The sequence below is a fragment of the Danio rerio genome, chromosome 5, assembly GCF_049306965.1.
Source record: "Danio rerio strain Tuebingen ecotype United States chromosome 5, GRCz12tu, whole genome shotgun sequence".
In the NCBI taxonomy this organism is placed as follows: Eukaryota; Metazoa; Chordata; class Actinopteri; order Cypriniformes; family Danionidae; genus Danio; species Danio rerio.
The window spans coordinates 24,542,997-24,558,798 of NC_133180.1; the positions used below are offsets into that span (position 1 = coordinate 24,542,997).

General features: G+C 35.4%; 1 protein-coding gene across 1 annotated transcript in view; it reads right to left on the bottom strand.

The window, feature by feature from the left end:
• Nucleotides 1–12,315, bottom strand: part of gbgt1l3 (globoside alpha-1,3-N-acetylgalactosaminyltransferase 1, like 3) — a 53,179-nt gene extending 40,864 nt beyond the window's left edge. The window contains exon 1 of the mRNA XM_021476095.3: nt 12,180–12,315. Coding sequence (XP_021331770.2) covers nt 12,180–12,253 — 74 coding nt within the window. The 5' untranslated portion in view covers nt 12,254–12,315. The remainder of the gene's footprint in view (nt 1–12,179) is intronic.
• Nucleotides 12,316–15,802: the final 3,487 nt, after the last annotated feature.

Sequence of the window (15,802 nt, forward strand, 5' to 3'; positions counted from 1 at the left end):
ATAACAGCACTCTCACAAGATTATCTCTTGCTTTCACAAAAAGTTTTTCATCTTTTATTTATATTTGTTACTAATAGCCTATTTTAGTTTTGCCTACGGGTAAAGGAAGCCTATGGACTTTTTAAATTTGTTTTTAGTGCATATATTTACTGATTTGTCAAATACCCAGAATATACAGGGTGTCCGCAGGGGTTGTGAAAGGTAGTAAATGAAATTAGTCAAAATTAAGGGCATTAAAAAGTATTAAAAAGTAGTTAATGTCATCTGACGAGGTATTACATTTTCGAGCTCAAGATAAATTTTTAGATTTTTAGATACATTTTCAGTTTGTGTTGAGTACAGGCTTTTATTCTAAAATTTGCGTGGATTTATTTAAATGTTGAGAGTAGGACCGGAGCGATATCGTGAGGTGGTATGGTAACTTGGCAACAAAGCCGCAACGTCAACACACCAGGGCTCGAAATTGTGACTATTCTGGTTGCATATGCGCCCAAAAATTAAGCTATGCAACCTCATAATATATTTGGGAGCATGTGTGCGACTACTGCATATAATGGTTGTAGTGCGACCTGCTTAGATTTTTTCTAAAGATGTGCTGAATCGCTTTTCCCGGCCATTAAAATGGTTCATATTAGCTGTCAATCACTTAAGGCTTTCCGCTGTCAGATGACAGGGAGCTTTTGTGACTGCAGGAATTGCAAACGCCTGAAGAATGAAAAGTACACAGGTTTGCAAATCCCACCTAAAGTTACAAATAATGGCACAGATGACCACTATCATGTGGTGAATGTTGATCCACCAACCGAGATTGAGTGTTTTCGGAGAAGGTGGCCGTATCTGGATGCGTTGCATTCACTGCGTGTTCAGCACAAATGTCCGCTAAATGTAAAATCTAATACTGTACACATCATCGCCAAAGAAGCAGGCCTTCTAAGTTTACACTGAAACTGCAGCTCATAACAAAGAACCACATTGCGCTGTTGGTCATCGCGAGAATCCTGCTCTGCCTGCTCATTTATTGGGTCGGCTGACCCGCCTGCTTTATTCCACAAACACAGAAAAATGTAAATCAGCTCATAACTAGTGTGAGCATTTACAATGACACAAACCAAAATCAAAACTTTCAAAGAGTGGCAGAAGTGAGACTTTTTTTTGAGATGTATATTCTTTTTCTATTTAATTACTGATGACTGTTTGCAGCTTTTAGCCTTGAATTGAATGATTTATTATAATCTTTTGTTTGTTTTGTAGTAGAAATATTATTCATTAAATTAACTCGCATATAAAAAAACATATTTTTGTTTGATGTAAACTATACATTTATTCTTCATGAAGTAACAGTAGGACTTTATATAGCAGATAACCCACATTCAAGGCAGCATGATAATGACAAATGTAATTCTTTGTTAGTATTATTGTCATCATTGATTCAGCACGATTGTCTAACCGTGCTGAGAACGGTGTGTAATTGTGCCGCACTGATCCAGGCTCAGTGGAGAAACAACCATAACCGTACTGAACTGTTCTTAGAAGAGCGGCTATTGATATTAATGACATGCATAACATTGATTAAAAACTATAAACAAAGGCCCATTGTGACATCTAGATTAATCCCTCTGCTTTACTTAAATGTATATGTTATCTGCAATATGTTATTGCATTTAGAAAGATTTAATTTACGCCACTACAGTTGCAGCTCTAAGTCGTGCTGGTATTACATTTTTTTTGAAGGCATTAAAAAAGGTAGTAAAATGTATTAAATTCAACTTAAGAAGTTCTGTATATAACCTGAAATAAATATGTTTGTTTTATTTGTGTTTAATTCGATGGAATGATAAACATGGACATGGGTGTTATTCAAAACATGACCTATTTATTTTTAAATATATTATATTTATATATTTAAAATGTTTTATTTAATTGTTTAAACCATATTACATAAATTTACAACTACTATTTTACCATTTGTTTTGGCTTTAGTTATTAAACAGATTATTAATAAATAATCAAAGAACATTTTACTGAGCTCAGTCAATAGTTTTGTCTGTAGGTCTAGTCAAAAGTCTAATACAATTAGAGCCATGGCTGCAACGAGTCGGCAACACTGTATCTACAATGAAACTCAGAAAACAATAAACAGAATTATTCCAAGCACAACATTGTGTTAGATTTTAGCAAATACAAATGTAACCTTGTTGATTATCACTTATGTGACTATGATCAGACCTGCCGCACTCAACTGAACAAAACATGGACAAATAAAACTCTATCACAGAGAAATAGTCATCCGCGGGGGTCCTTCTCTCATCTAAACAGGACATTAATGCATCTTTGTTTCTTATGTGTTTATCATTGTAGGTGTCCCCAAAGGTGTGTGTGTGTATCACCAGAGTCCTCAAAGTGTAGCTAAAGCAGTGTGTGTGTATCACCAGTGTCCCCAAAGGTGTGTGTGTATGTCACCAGTGTCCCCAAAGGTGTGTGTGTGTGTATCACCAGAGTCCTCAAAGTGTAGCTAAAGCAGTGTGTGTGTATCACCAGTGTCCCCAAAGGTGTGTGTGTGTATTACCCGAGTCCTCAAAGTGTAGCTAAAGCAGTGTGTGTGTATCACCAGTGTCCCCAAAGGTGTGTGTGTGTGTATTACCCGAGTCCTCAAAGTGTAGCTAAAGCAGTGTGTGTGTATCACCAAGGTCCCCAAATGTATGTGTGTATCACCAGAGTCCTCAAAGTGTAGCTAAAGCAGTGTGTGTATCACCAAGGTCCCCAAAGGTGTGTGTGTATCAACAGAGTCCCCAAAGGTATGTGTGTATCACCAGAGTCCTCAAAGTGTAGCTAAAGCAGTGTGTGTGTATCACCAAGGTCCCCAAAGGTGTGTGTGTATCAACTGAGTCCCCAAAGGTATGTGTGTATCAACTGAGTCCCCAAAGTGTAGCTAAAGCAGTGTGTGTGTGTGTATCAACAGAGTCCTCAAATGTGTGTATTTCCACTGTAGTCTAAACTAAATTAATTATAGACACTCCTATTTTAACTAATCATTTGTATAAAGACTTTCCCAGTAATTGTTTTCACTGAGAAACGTGTCTTATGGCGCATGTAAGTAGGTAGTGTATATGGATTTGAACTTCACAACCCTTGTTTTATACAGTATGGGTTTTAGTGTGAATGGATTTTAGATGTACTATATTAACCATCATATGACTTATCAGTAGAGTTTCATCACTTCTCATATCATTGGATATTAATGTGTCTATTGAGCTTCATAAACTCACTGTAAGGTCATCCATTTACTTCTCCCTTACTGTTTTTTAAAATTAGTTTGTATGTATTATTCTGCTAACATGCTTTCTGTCACATACTATTTATGAGAGAAATATGTCATTTCATGAACAATACTTGACACCAAATGACCTTCTGACACCAGATTGAGTTATTTGTGAAGGAAAAAATGTAATTGTCTATTTTCAGTGATCTTATTTACTTTATCATATGTCTCTCTGCACTAACATTATTATAATTATTAATAATATTATATTAGAAATATTCAGATAACCGAGTCCTGAAAGTATACTTTAACCTGAGTTTGTGTATAACTGCGGTCCTCAAAGTGTGACTATACCGGAGTTTGTGTACATGTCCCCAAAGGTGAGTTATAAAATACTGTCCTCATTTTGAAGGTAATTTGTCAGGTCTTTATAGAAGTATTTTTTTGCAAATATCAACTGATATTCATAATAAGCACATTTTTAGTAGTGCAGTCATGTCTTTCTTTTGTCTCTAGACCCTTCAGAAAGGGTAGTCCCCAAAGGTAGGGTGTTGAGTCATGTGTCCTCATTGGTTTGTTAGGTGGGTATGCGTGTGTGTGTGTGTGTGTGTGTGTGTGTATCACATAGATATGTGTATACAGTGTGTATCTTTGCATTTACATTGCAAAACAAGGTGGACATGTGCGCCACAATGTGCATAAGCCAAAGTGTAAATTGTTTTGCAAATGTTTAAGCATAAAAAATACTAATAATGTGTTCATGCTGGGAACTTAAAAAAGAAAAAGAAACGGCTCAATTCAATCCCTCAAATAGATGAATTCATGTGGTAAAATGAATTTGAATGTATGAGAAAAGATCAAAAGTAATGTGTAGGCTGTGAATGTAAAAAAAATCCAGTTTTACAAATATAATAGAGAAAATATAGTGTCAGTTTTCATGATTCATGCAACCTTTTATATTTCTTAAGTGGACCATTTAGAGAATAAAAAAGAAGACTTAAAAAAGTTCTGCATGATGTATATAGTCAGGACAGGTGCGCCTGCTTGACAATGCCCACAGGCATAATTGCTTTGTCTGTCTTCATTTACTCAACATTAATAACAACAAGATGCTTAATGAAACAACCTGTCTCTGCTCATCACCACTGTATGGGGCAACATGACAGAAAATGCCAACTGCAGCTATCATTCCATACATTACTTCATTAATTTAACATGTACATAAAAACCCTACAAACATATGTTCCTCTGTAGCCACACTTTAGCAGTGGTGGAAAAAGTACTGAGAAATCATACTCAAGTAAAAGTACCATTAAAACGTACAGTTACACAGCATTAAAAGCATCTGTTATAAATATTACTCAAAGTATGAGTAAAAGGTAGCCCTTTTTAAAAGTACTCAAGAGTAGTGAGAAGTGAGTAGTGAGTATTACACTTTTAAAAGCTGATACATTTACATGTAATTTGTGCATGTGTGTGTAAACGTAACATTCTGTAGTGCATCGAGTTATTGCCAAGCAGGCACACAACATCATAAGACATTAACATTAGGTTAGATTTAGGTTGTGATGTCAGGTGTCCAAAAATCAACGTCTAGCCAGCGTCTAAGGATAACGTTATTTTTCCATAAACAACATCAAATGATTTGGATGTTTGGTTGACTTTATGTTGTGTTGGAAAGTAACCAAAATCCAATGTTGAGTCAACATCATTTTGGCATCAAATCTGACACTTCCATGATTTTCATAGAAAAACAAAATGAAACATTCCCATGACACTAGGGTACAACTTCATTCTGATGTCATGTTGATGTCTTGTTCCTGCTGGGTGTTTAAGGCCATTTCGATCATCATACAGCAAACATACGCCATCTTCTTAACAGTGCATGTAAAAAATTTGGACATCGTGTACACTTTTAATGCTTCCAAACAGCTTGCTGCAATTAAAAAGCACACATGTTTTGAGGTAGGGTTGAGTATCGTTTAAGGGTTATTTTAATACCGGTGCTAAATCGATACTTTTAAAACGGTACCAGTGCCTGAACAGATACTTTTTAGCCACAAAACTATTTGTCAAAAACATATTTTAATCATTATAATTGAACAATATAAATATTAATTTATATTAAGTTTAAAGTAAACATCAATTCATATATTATATATTTGAATTGCATTCATATATTTCTTTTGATCAACCCTATTTTGAGGTAGTTCATTATGATGCAATTTACCTTGTGTGAGATTTAATTGGACAGGAATCACAGGACTGATTTTTTAAATCCCCATAGACAAGAAAAAATAAAGTAGTGACAGAAGGTGGATGGAAAGTAGTGGAGTAAAAGCACTGATTACTGCACTAAAAATGTAGTCAAGGGAAAGTAAAAGTACACATTTTTAATACTTCTAACTAAATTGCAATTCCTGAGAAAAACGACTCAATTACAGTAATTTGAGTATTTGTAATTAGTTACTTTACACCACTGCACTTTAGCATACTCTAAAATAATATGCCTTACATTGCTTCTGTGATGTATTTTGATAGCAATAGCCTGATTACCATACTATTAAAATAATTAATGTAAATGTATTCCTTAAAAGATAAAGATAAGCACTTTAAACAGAGTTCTACCTATATAATACCCTAAATCCATAAAACAGTAAAGCATCCATATTTGCACATTAGTGTGTTGTATTTGGGTGCTTTATGTGCAGAAATTAATTGTAAAAAAAACTTTTCCCAGATCACTAGTTAAAATGACTTGATTTGAAATGGTTTGATTTGAATGTGTTTGAGCATATATATTTTTATTTAATCATTATTATATATATATATTTTTTTTTTTATTTTGCAGCAGGATGGCTCAGTGGTCGTCTCACAGTGAGATGGTTGATACTTCAAGTCCCGGCTGGGCCAGGAGGCATTTCTGTGTGGAATGGGTTTCCAAAGGGGACACTAGTTTCGCTCAAAGTCCAAACACGTATAATAGTTGAATTGAGTAAACTAAAATTACCGTAGTATATGAGGGTGGGCATGTGTGTGAATGTGAGAGTGTATGGGTGTTTCCCAGTACTGGATTGTAGCTGGAAGGTCATCCACTGCGTAAAACATACGCCGGAATTGTTGGCGGTTCATTCCGCTGGGGTGATCCTTTATAAATAAGAGACTAAGCCGAATGAAAGAATAAATATTTTATTTATTTATTTTATATTTTGTCTTCTGAACAGCATGGAAGTCGTTACATGAGGATGTAAAAGAACCACAGAAGATGGTTTTGTTAGTTTCTTTTCTTTGATAAACTGTCTGAAAGAAGTTGTTTATGAAAAGAACTACCCTTTCTATCCTACTTGCTATACCTAACATAAAATTAGAGCAGAGCTGTTGAATTTAGCTTTTGTACTCGGAGGAGGGCTGTTTCTGGTGCTCTTATGCTGTAATGGGTTTATGTGGTTCTGTTGATGCGTGTTCTTCGTTTGATATGTGTTTAATTGTATTTGTGAGCTTACAGAACAACCTAATTCACAGAAATATACCATTAACATCTGTACAAATGTACACTTGCTATATGTGGAGTTGCTGACTAGCAAGTATGAATTCTCACTGTACATATTTGGGTGTGTATGTTAGAAAAACTGATGAGGGCATGGACAAAATATGGTTCATTAAGACCAACATTAGCAGTTTAATTTCTTTTTTTTCATGTGGTCCCCATCCACCTATGCATGAATGTATATTGGGCCAACTTTTTGGTCTCTCATATCTAGACATGCACATTGTGTTATACTACCAAGCCAAATAACATCCAGCTTCCACTGTGGAAGTAATGGGTGGAGCTTGACATTATCCAGTTACACCTAAGGAGACTAAAAAAAAACAATGATTAAATGGGTCTACAGGAGCACCCAGAACTGAAAATAAAGCAACTCGTGAACTTTTGTGCTAGGAAACACACACACACACACACACACACATATAAGTAAGGACGTAATGTGTATTTATATAGCGTATATATCGTGTATGGCCATACACCCAAAGTGCTTCAGAATCATAAAGGGGGTCTCTCCACACCACCACCAGTGTGCAGCATCCACTTGGATGATGCGATGGCAGCCACATGACAATGGCACCAGTGCGCTCACCACACACTTGCTAAGGAGAGTGGAGAGACAGTGATAGAGCCAATTCGGTGGATGGGGATGATTGGGAGGCCATGATGGGTAAGGACCGATAGAGGGAATTTGGCCAGGACACCTGGGTTACACACCTACACTTTATAAGAAGTGCCATGAGATTTTTAATGACCACAGAGAGTCAGGACCCTGGTGTAACGTCTCATCTGAAAGATGATGCTCACTGACAGTATTGACCTTTATCTTCAATGAGGAAGTACGCCCTATTTTCACAATTATTTTAGAATTTCAGATTCAGCTGCCTATGGGAGAAATAACTGAAATAAGAAACCACAGAAAACAAGTGTTTGCATAGTTATACAGACCAAGTAGAATAATATAATAAGAAAATATCAGTTTGCAACATCAAGCAGCATAATGAGCTGTTTTTAACATCTAAAAATTAATGAAGGTGAATGTGACTGGAAATCCTAAGCCAAAAAGATTCAAATAGCTGTGCTTGCACCACTCGTACTTGATGAATAAGGTGAATAGTGTCCCCTTCAATTACTTGAGCATTAGGACTCACACAGATTGCAGGCTGAGAGCCCTCTGCTGGCCTCACTAACACCACTTCCAACAACCTGGTTTACCCTTGAGGTCTTCCCTCTAGGTATTGATCTTAAGTATCTTGGGCTGCAGGGTGATAGGGCTGTGGCTATATACTGTAAACACACTGCATGTCTTTGGACGGTAGGGGAAACCTGAGCACATGGGGAAAACCTTCACAAACACAGTAAAGATGAATATGATTTTTAAAAAGTGAATATAAATATGATGGAAAAAAAATTGTGAAATATTACAAATTCCTTTTTTTCATTGAGACAGGTGATTCATTTTTAACCAAATCGGATGACATTGCCAATCATTATAATGATTTTTATCATTGACCTCACAGCATGTTCTCCCTGTGCTGGCGTGGGTTTCCCCCACAAGTCCAAAGAAATGCAGAATAGGTGAATTGGGTAAGCCAAGTTATCTGTAGTGTATGTGTGTGAATGATAGAGTATGGAAGTTTTTCCACCGAGTCTAGCAGGGAATTGGACCAGCGTTCTTCTTGCTTTGAGGTGCCTGTGCTAACAACTGACCATAAAAAAAATAAATAAATAAACTATATTAATCATTAAAGCCTTGAAATTAATCTTCTACTTTAAATTCTGCATGTTGGTGTAGTGGCATTTTTAACTATGAGGAACTAGGAATCATTAACTATGAGGCAGTGCTCGCCACGGCTTAAATCAAGCTTCACTCACTTTTACTACATGAATAATATACAGACACTTATTACAGAGCCATAAGATCTCATAATGCTCCAAAGTGATGCTAATTATGTCATTCTTGTTATGGAGGTTCGGGGTGATCAACTAGAACTTCCAAGGTTTTTATGGGCAATATTCAACTGTTTTTTTTTTTTTTTGTTTGTTTGTTTTTCAAAGGAATAATAATTTATGCAGTCATGCACATGTTTTGACATAATATGATGGTGATTTAATGCTATGCAAAAGTTGTAGGCACTTTTACGAATATCTAAACGCTTTTTTGATGCAAAATTAATTAAAATTTGTCTATTAAGAAACTTGAATAGGCCTAGGCTACTATAATAAAGAAAAAAAATTTAAATAAATAAATAAATAATCTGCTAAATACTCTTGACACATGAAAGTGTAAAGCCTGCAGCTCACATCAAATGTGGAAAGTTTTTGAGTATCATATTTAACAAATTGTTTACTATGAATTTGTATATATTTTTTCTCACATGGATAATTGAATATTAATCGGATGATGTCAGTACGCTGCTGTGCCGTCAGCCAATCGTTGCATCGCGGATCATGATTTTGAGGATTGATAGATGTCCTTCACCACACACACACACAAATCTCAGATCAGTTCATGTAGACATTTTAATCTGATTTGAAAACTTGTTTTAAAAACCAAATTAGCCCGAGATCAGTTATCAAGAGGAAAATATTCAGGATCTTTCAAATACTCTTAGATCATTTAATCGAGATATAAAGAACGGACCCCTGGTGCAACCCACATAATGACATTAAGTCATTTGATCTCCACCTTGCTAATTAGAAAAAGTATTTCTTCACCATCTGTACAAAATCAATAATGAAAATTGTAACCAACATAGTTTAAATGACATTGTACCAAGAGGAATGTTTCTATTGTAGAAGACCTCCAAAATGAGGAAGTTTTAAAAAATACTTACTGCACATACAAATAGATAATTCAGATGCATGCTCAAGCCTCACACTCCGCTCCAGCAAGTCTTTAAAATGTATTCAAATGCATCCAAATTTATATTGTACATAAACATGTTGTTTGGCATATTAAGAAGCCATAAGAATTTACTAATTAAAAATGATATTTTCAGTGCACTAATTAACAATATTAATAAATAATAATGGCAAAGCAGTGGTGCAGTAGGTAGTGCTGTCGCCTCACAGCAAGAATGTCACTGGGTCGCTGGTTCGAGCCTTGGCTCAGTTGGCTTTTCTGTGTGGAGTTTGCATGTTCTCCCTGCGTTCGCTTGGGTTTCCTCCAGGTGCTCCAGTTTCCCCCACAGTCCAAAGACATGTGGTACAGGTGAAATGGGTGGGCTTAATTGTCCGTAGTGTATGTGTGTGTGTGTGTGTGTGTGTGTGTGTTTGTGTGTGTGTGAATGTGTTTGTGAATGTTTTCCAGAGATGGGTTGTGGCTAAAAGTTGGCGGTTCATTCCGCTGTGGCGACCCCTGATTAATAAAGGGACTAGGCCGACAAGAAAATTAATGAATGAATCAATAAATAATAACAATTAATATATTTTTTCACCTCCAAAATTACAAAAAAAAGAGATATGTACGTCTAAAAACATTGAGTCAAGGCTTTTTTTTGTGAAGCCATTTCACCCAATGCATTTAATGTACATACACTCACCAGCCACATAATTAGGTATACATATTAATCATTTTTTAATCACCCAATCATATAGCAGCAACTTAATGCATTTAGGCATGTAGACATGATCAAATGATCTGCTGCAGTTCAAACTGAGCATCAGAATGGGGAAGAAAGGGGATTTAGGTGACTTTGAACATGGCATGTTCTAGACGGGCTGGTCTGAGTATTTCAGAAACTGCTGATCTACTGGAATTTTCACGCACAACCATCTCTAGGGTTTACAGAGAATGGTCAGAAAAAGAGAAAATATCCAGTGAGCGGCAGTTCAGGACGCAAATGCCTTGTTGATGCCAGAGGTCCGAGGAGAATGGCCAGACTGGCTTCAGCTGATAGAAAGGCAACAGTAACATAAATAACCACGTGTTACAACTGAGGTATGCAGAAGAGCATCTCTGAGCACACAACACGTCCAACCTTGAGGCGAATGGGCTACAGCAGCAAAAGACCACACTGGGTGCCACTCTTGTAAATTAGACAATAGAAGACATTGCGACATTCGAATGGTCAGAATTTGGCATCAGTAACATGAAAGCGTGGATCCATTCTGCCTTTTATCACTGGTTCAGGCTGGTGGTTGTGATGGTGGTGTAATGGTGTGGGGGATATTTTCTTAGCACACTTTGGGTCCATAAGTACCAATTGAGCATTGTGTCAATGTCACCGCATACTTGAATATTGTTTCTGACCATATGCCATCTTCCATCTTCTGACGGCTACTTCCAGCAGGATAACATGCCAGTCACCAGATCTCAATTTAATACCACACCTTTGGGATGTTGTGTAAAGAGAGATTTGCATCATGGATGTGCAGCGGACGAATTTGTGTCTTACTTCGCCCACATACAGTAACAATCAGAAGAAACTCTACAGTTTGACAAATGTTTCTGCTGTTGGACAACATAATGTACTTTTGAGGCTTTTTTTTGTTGTTGTCGAGAATGGAGTTGTTTAGATTGCAATGCAATGCATTAATTTTTGCACTGGCACAATTTAAATACACTCTCTCAAATCTTTCTCAATTATTTTCATGATTTGTAATTGATTGATTGTTTGACACACATTCATTCATTCATTTGCTTTTCGGCTCAGTGCCTTTATTATTCAGGGGTCGCCACAGCAGAATGAACCGTCAACTTATCCAGAATATGTTTTACGCAGCGAATGCCCTTCCAGCCGCAAACCAACACTGGGAAATACCCATACACCTCTCTTTCACACACATACACTACAGCCAATTTAGTTTATTTAATTCACCTACAGCACATGTCGTCAGAGTGTGGGGAAAACAGGAGCACACAGAGGAAACCCACGCGAACATGGGGAGAACATGCAAGTTCCACACAGAAACGCCAACTGATCCAGCCAGGAATTCTTTGGCACTTTAATATTCATTTATGCAATTGCAATGCCTTGATTTTAGTAAGGTTAGTATGCAGTGATAGCCATAAATGCAACGGTACTAATAATTGGCCATACTAATTTTTGGCCTTGGTTTCCTCTTTTTTTGGTTTTGGCCAAAAATTTTCATTTCGGTGCATCCCTAATATACATATATAAATATATATTTATTCATAATTTATTTTAAGAAATGAATCCAGTTTCATATTTATAGAATATTCTGAATAAAGATAGACATGAAAAAGTGTCTGACATGACAAACACAGTCAGTTTGTTTGTACATTCATCCTGTACTGATTAATGCACCAAATAAAAAAAAAAATAAATGTATCCCTCAACTAATAAACAGATTATAGAGAAAAAAACAAAACCATCAGCAAAATATATTTTATAAAGTGTGAATACATACCCAGTTACTGAGATGACAGCCAATCCAACAACAAAAATAATGTTTTGTAGTTTAATTTTCTTTTTCATTTTCATCACTTTTACGACTGGTAATTTCAAGTAGAAAAAGCAAAAATGGAAGATGTTTTAACAAATGTACAGCTAAACTAAATTTAATATATCATAACTTTGCTACAGTTTAATAATGGTCCTAGTATGTATAGTGACTCTAAAAAGACTGGTGTACAGATAATAAAATGTCACTTTATATAGTGTAAAAACAGGTGTCTTAGTCTGAAACGTCTGCAGGGCAGAGGCACCTTGTCATATAACACTCATGCCACACCCATGGATGCCTTAACGATAAAAAAAATAAAAAATATATATATATTAAATTAGTTTACTTCACTCTAAGTAAAAGTTTATTGCACTAGGTTCAGTGAAATCAAAATGTAATGAACTACATGAACCCACAGTCTTTTAGCTTTTTGTAGAGCTTTAAAATGTTAAAATACAGTACAATTTTTTATTTGATCTAATCTATTTGATTTATTAAAATGTGAACTCCATTTAGCATTTAATGTTTATCGCTGAATTTAAAATGACAGTTTCTTAATGCTTTAGTTCCAAAGTGTAACAGTGTTCAGCACAGTCATTGTGATACAACTACTCCACCCACCATTACGCCCGTGATCATAATGCGCTTATTATATCGTTTCCTTATTATATCAGTTTCCTTAGGTTGTACATTTCAATACAACCTTTAGCAGAAAAAGAGACAAAAATTATACCAAGACACACTGCGTCTTTGAGTGTATGTGTACGTGTGTGTGCACGCATGCCATCTCACAGATACTCAGTTGATAGCCTCCTGCCAAGCTGCCTCAGAAGGATTTAGTTAGATGTCCAGCTGCTTCTGGCAAGTTTTAGTATGCTGAAATACAGTGAACATCACTAAACCACAGAGTAAAGTTCTAATATAACGCACATTAATCATCCTTTAAATATAACAAAAATAACAACAAAAAAATAACAAAAAATAATGCTTGAGGCTCAGGTTTGCGCTCATATTGATGTTGTTCATGAGTGTAACCAAAATACCATGCATATGGCCTATCACACCTACAAAATGACCCAAAATCTCAGCTTCCCAGTGGTTATAAAACTTAAGTCACACTAGAAACAGTTACACACACACACACACACACCAAAACAATTGGCAGAAACGAGACCCTAACACTATGCCATTCACAATGAATTACCCCAAGGGGCAATAGCGCTGCTTTTGCATCCCAGGAAACCAAATCCTTCCTCGATACAACCCCCCCCCCCCTCCCCCCCCCAAAAAAAAAAACCCTTGAGGATTATCAGTTTCATTGTTCAAACACAGCCTGAGTTTCAACACTGAATTCAGCCCATATACTACATGGAATTATGGTCCAAGACTGGCCCAAAAGTCAACAAAGAACAAAGGCTAAAGGTCAGCCATAGCTTAACACAAATCAGCCATAACTGGCCAATCACAGAGCCGAAATCTACAGCTGTCAGCCAGACATTTTGTTATTTATATATACAGTTGAAGTCAGAATTATTAGCCCCACTAAATTATTAGCGCCCCTGTTTATTTTTTTTCCCCAATTTCTGTTTAATGGAGGGAAGATTGTATCAGCACATTTCTAAGCATAATAGTTTTAAAAACCTATTTCTAATAACTGACTTATTTTATCTTTGCCATGATGACAGTAAATAATATTTTACTTGATATTTTTTAAGACACTTCTATACAGCTTAAAGTGACATTAAAGGCTTAACTAGGTTAATTAGGTTAACTAGGCAAGTTAGGATAATTAGGCAAGTTATTCTATAACAATGGTTTGTTCTGTAGACTATCAAAAAAAAAATCCTAAAATCCTAAAAAAAAGCCCCAAAAATAGTTTTTAAAAAATTAAAAACTGCTTTTATTCTAGCCAAAATAAAACAAACAACACTTTTCAAGAAAGAAAAATATTATCAGACATACTGTGAAAATTTCCTTGCTCTGTCAAACATCATTTGGGAAATATTTAAAAAAAGAAAAAAAAATCAAAAGGGGGCTAATAATTCCGACTTCAACTATATATATATATAGTACTGAATATTACCTTTGTGTTTAGGATTTTAAGAGCTTTTTTTACAGATGCATAATTAAGATTTGCTATTAAAATTTAGATTATTGAGTATTTTAAAAGATAATTTAACTCAGTTGAATTGAGTGATTGAGCTTACGGGAAGGTTACCCATTTTCTTATATCAGGCTAACTTGCTATGGGGAAGGAATGTGTCAACATTTAATTTGGTAATTGTTTGGTATTGAAGGATACAGTAAAATTCCAGTGGTGTTATTTTCTGTATTTGGATGTTCTCGTCTTTGCCAGTTTATCACTTTGAGAACCACGTGGTCTACTGTGGTGACAATTGCTTTCTTGGATTTGTCTCTTTGCCAGTTCTAACTGCCTTTACTTGTATTTCTCATACAATCTAATAAACCTTACTCTAGCCTATAAAATAGTAGATGACACACATGACATCCAATTAAAGTCAGAATTATTAGTCTCCCTGAATTATTAGCCCATTTGTTTATTTTTTCCCCAATTTCTGTTAACGGAGAGAAGATTTTTTTCAACACGTCTAAACATACTAGTTTTAATAACTCATTTCTAATAACTGATTTATTTATCTATGTCATAATGACAGTAAATAAGATTTGACTAGATATTTTTAAGACACTTCTATACAGCTTAAAGTGACATTTAAAGGCTTAACTAGGTTAATTAGGCTAGCTAGGCAGGTTAGGGTAATTAGGCAAGTTATTGTATATTGATGGTTTGTTCTGTAAACTATCGAAAAAATATAGGCTAAAGGGGCTAATAATTTGGCCTTAAAATGGTTTTTAAAAATTAAAAAACTGCTTTTATTCTAGCCAAAATAAAACAAATAAGACTTTCTCCAGAAGAAAAAAACTATTTCCATACTGTGAAAATTTCCTTGCCCTGTTAAACATAATTTGGGAAATATTTAAAAAAGAAAAATATTAAAAGGGAGGGCTAATAATTCTGAGTTCAACTGTATGAGTATGTTACCCACCTCAGTCTGAAGAGACCCAGACGGGTATGTAGATTGCATGTTTAGGTGTCTGGAGAAAAATAAGAGACACACATGAATATGCTGCTCAGATGATGTTTAATAAACTCTGTATTTAAAGTTTTTTTGTTTATGTGACAAATTTGTAAACAATAAAAAATGTAAATACACTCAATGTAGTAAACTGCATGCCATTGAATGTCAATGTATGCAAAAACATCACTGTGTCTCTGTGATCCAATGGCATGACAGTAAACTATACATTTCATTAGCTATCTTAATGTTAAAATAGCCAATTATATTGCTTTCTTAAATGTTTCCTTTTTTTTTACTCATATACATTCTGTTCACATAATGTAAGCAAAAACATACAGTAAAATGCACTTTTATCTTTACCCAAAAAGTTTGCCCTTTTGTTTTCACATTGATTTCTAACAGTTTGCTTCTAACTCAAATACACTTGTCACCATTTTGGCTTAACTTACATGTACTTCATTATGTACAACCCTAAATCAGAAAAAGTTG